At 49.6% G+C, this 1,774-nt stretch overlaps 1 protein-coding gene across 1 annotated transcript; it reads right to left on the bottom strand.

The window, feature by feature from the left end:
* Nucleotides 1-20: 20 nt before the first annotated feature.
* rasd2b (RASD family member 2b) lies at nt 21-1,487 on the bottom strand. Its single transcript, XM_030780433.1, has 2 exons — nt 839-1,487; nt 21-550 (listed from the first exon to the last, which is right to left on the bottom strand). The coding sequence occupies exons 1-2, from the start codon at nt 1,485-1,487 to the stop codon at nt 21-23; spliced, it is 1,179 nt and encodes a 392-aa protein (XP_030636293.1).
* Nucleotides 1,488-1,774: the final 287 nt, after the last annotated feature.

Below are 1,774 nucleotides of genomic sequence, written 5' to 3'. Positions count from 1 at the left end.
GTCTATGATATTTTCCTCAGTCACTGAATCTGGCACCTCTCGCGCCCCTTACAGTGTTTCCCGGAGCTGTTGGGACCCAAAACGCGTCGGAGATCCGTGCTGTAGCTCGGCCGTCGAGCCAGAGGATACAGAGCCCCGCATGGCGTCTCGAAACTGGATTCCTTAGCCTGCCTTCCAGTAGGACGACTCGCCCGCAGTGCCTGGTAGGAGCGGATGGAAACTTTGCGGTGCTGAGAAGGTCCAGTTTCGAGAGGCAGTCCACCGCGTTTCGCCAGCGCTTCGAATACCTCCTCCAGATTGACACAGTCTTTAGCTGATGTCTCAAACAATGCGCAGTCTTCACCAAAAGCTCGAACGATCTCTCCCTGTGACACAGCTCTCTCCTCGGAGGGCAGGTCCACCTTGTTCGCGCAGACCACTGTGGGTACGCACGCTTTCTCTTTGGATTTGCGCAAGGCTGTTTTAGCCGCCAAGATTTCGGCGCGCAGCGCTCGCACCTCCTCGAACGACCTGTAATCGTCCAGACTGAACACCAGCAGAAATATGTCACCTGCAAGGAGCAAAGCCGGCATTAGAAAACAAGAGTCGAGAACATTTCACTGTAACGATTACTAACTCCTGCCTGTCAAACAATTCTAGTCGATCGGCTTTAGTTTCGATTTTTATGCACAGTTTGAGAAATAACAATCGCAAGCAAAATAAAAAACCGAATACCTTTCCAAAACATGTTTGGTTAGATTCTTACATAAAGCAAATAAATAAACAAGTTCTATGGGTTTCCTCGAGGGATAGCCTACATTTTAGGGATTCGATTTGCATAATACCTTGAGGTTTTTACCTGTCAAAATGGAGAGTCTGCGCTTAGCTGGGAAACTCCTTTCTCCCGAAGCGTCCAGAATGTCTATCTGATACTTTTCTCCTCGAATGTGGTACAGTTTTCTATGGAAGTCTTCAGAGGTGGGCTCATAATGCTCTTCGAAGCCGTCCCGCAGAAACCGTCGCAGGATTGAGGTCTTGCCGACTCTCCGCGCGCCCAACACCACGATGCGCCGGCAGTTCTGAGGTTTGACAGCGCACGGTAACTCTTGACGGGGCTCCTGGCTGAGCTGTTGGAGCCGAGCTTGTCCGTTAAGCACCAAAGAAGCTAAATGATCTAGGGCAGACTTCTTACACGGGCTGCGCTCGCTGGACGGATGCTGATTACCTATGCTGGATGAACGTATAACTCTCGCTTTTTTCTCCTGATGCTTCCATTGCGTTGTCGCCAGTTTAAGGATTCCCATACCGGCTTTAGAGACCGTATTAACTTTGTGCCCCGACGCGTTTAAGTGCTGTGACTTGTTCTTGTAAGCCAGTAGCGTTTTGGAAGAACTGATGGGGAGCTGTCCCCGCGGCATCACAGGTAAAGCGGGTAAAGTGACCTTCTGAGACATCTCCACGACAAATTTTGGATATAGTTCCCTGCCTTTGACCTTAGCAAGTGTCATTTGGGTAGGGATTGCTCCGATTCTGCACTCTGCTTGCAAATAATGGTCGGTAGCTCTCTGCTTCTAAACACATGCGACTTCACTGTTGTGATATGAACCTCAGTCTCCCGACAGCGCGCTACTTATATGCAGCAAAGCTCGCTCGTTCCGCGTCATCACTCCACTAAACTTAACACACAGGCAAATGGTTGGTGATTGGCAGATGTGCAATGTTGTGTACCCGCAGGAGAACATAACGTTTCAGTAACTCTGGAACAGAGCACCCTATAATGTGCTGATGATTTTTA

The sequence above is a fragment of the Chanos chanos genome, chromosome 7, assembly GCF_902362185.1.
Source record: "Chanos chanos chromosome 7, fChaCha1.1, whole genome shotgun sequence".
Taxonomy (NCBI): domain Eukaryota; kingdom Metazoa; phylum Chordata; class Actinopteri; order Gonorynchiformes; family Chanidae; genus Chanos; species Chanos chanos.
This window is presented reverse-complemented; position numbering and strand designations above follow the sequence as displayed.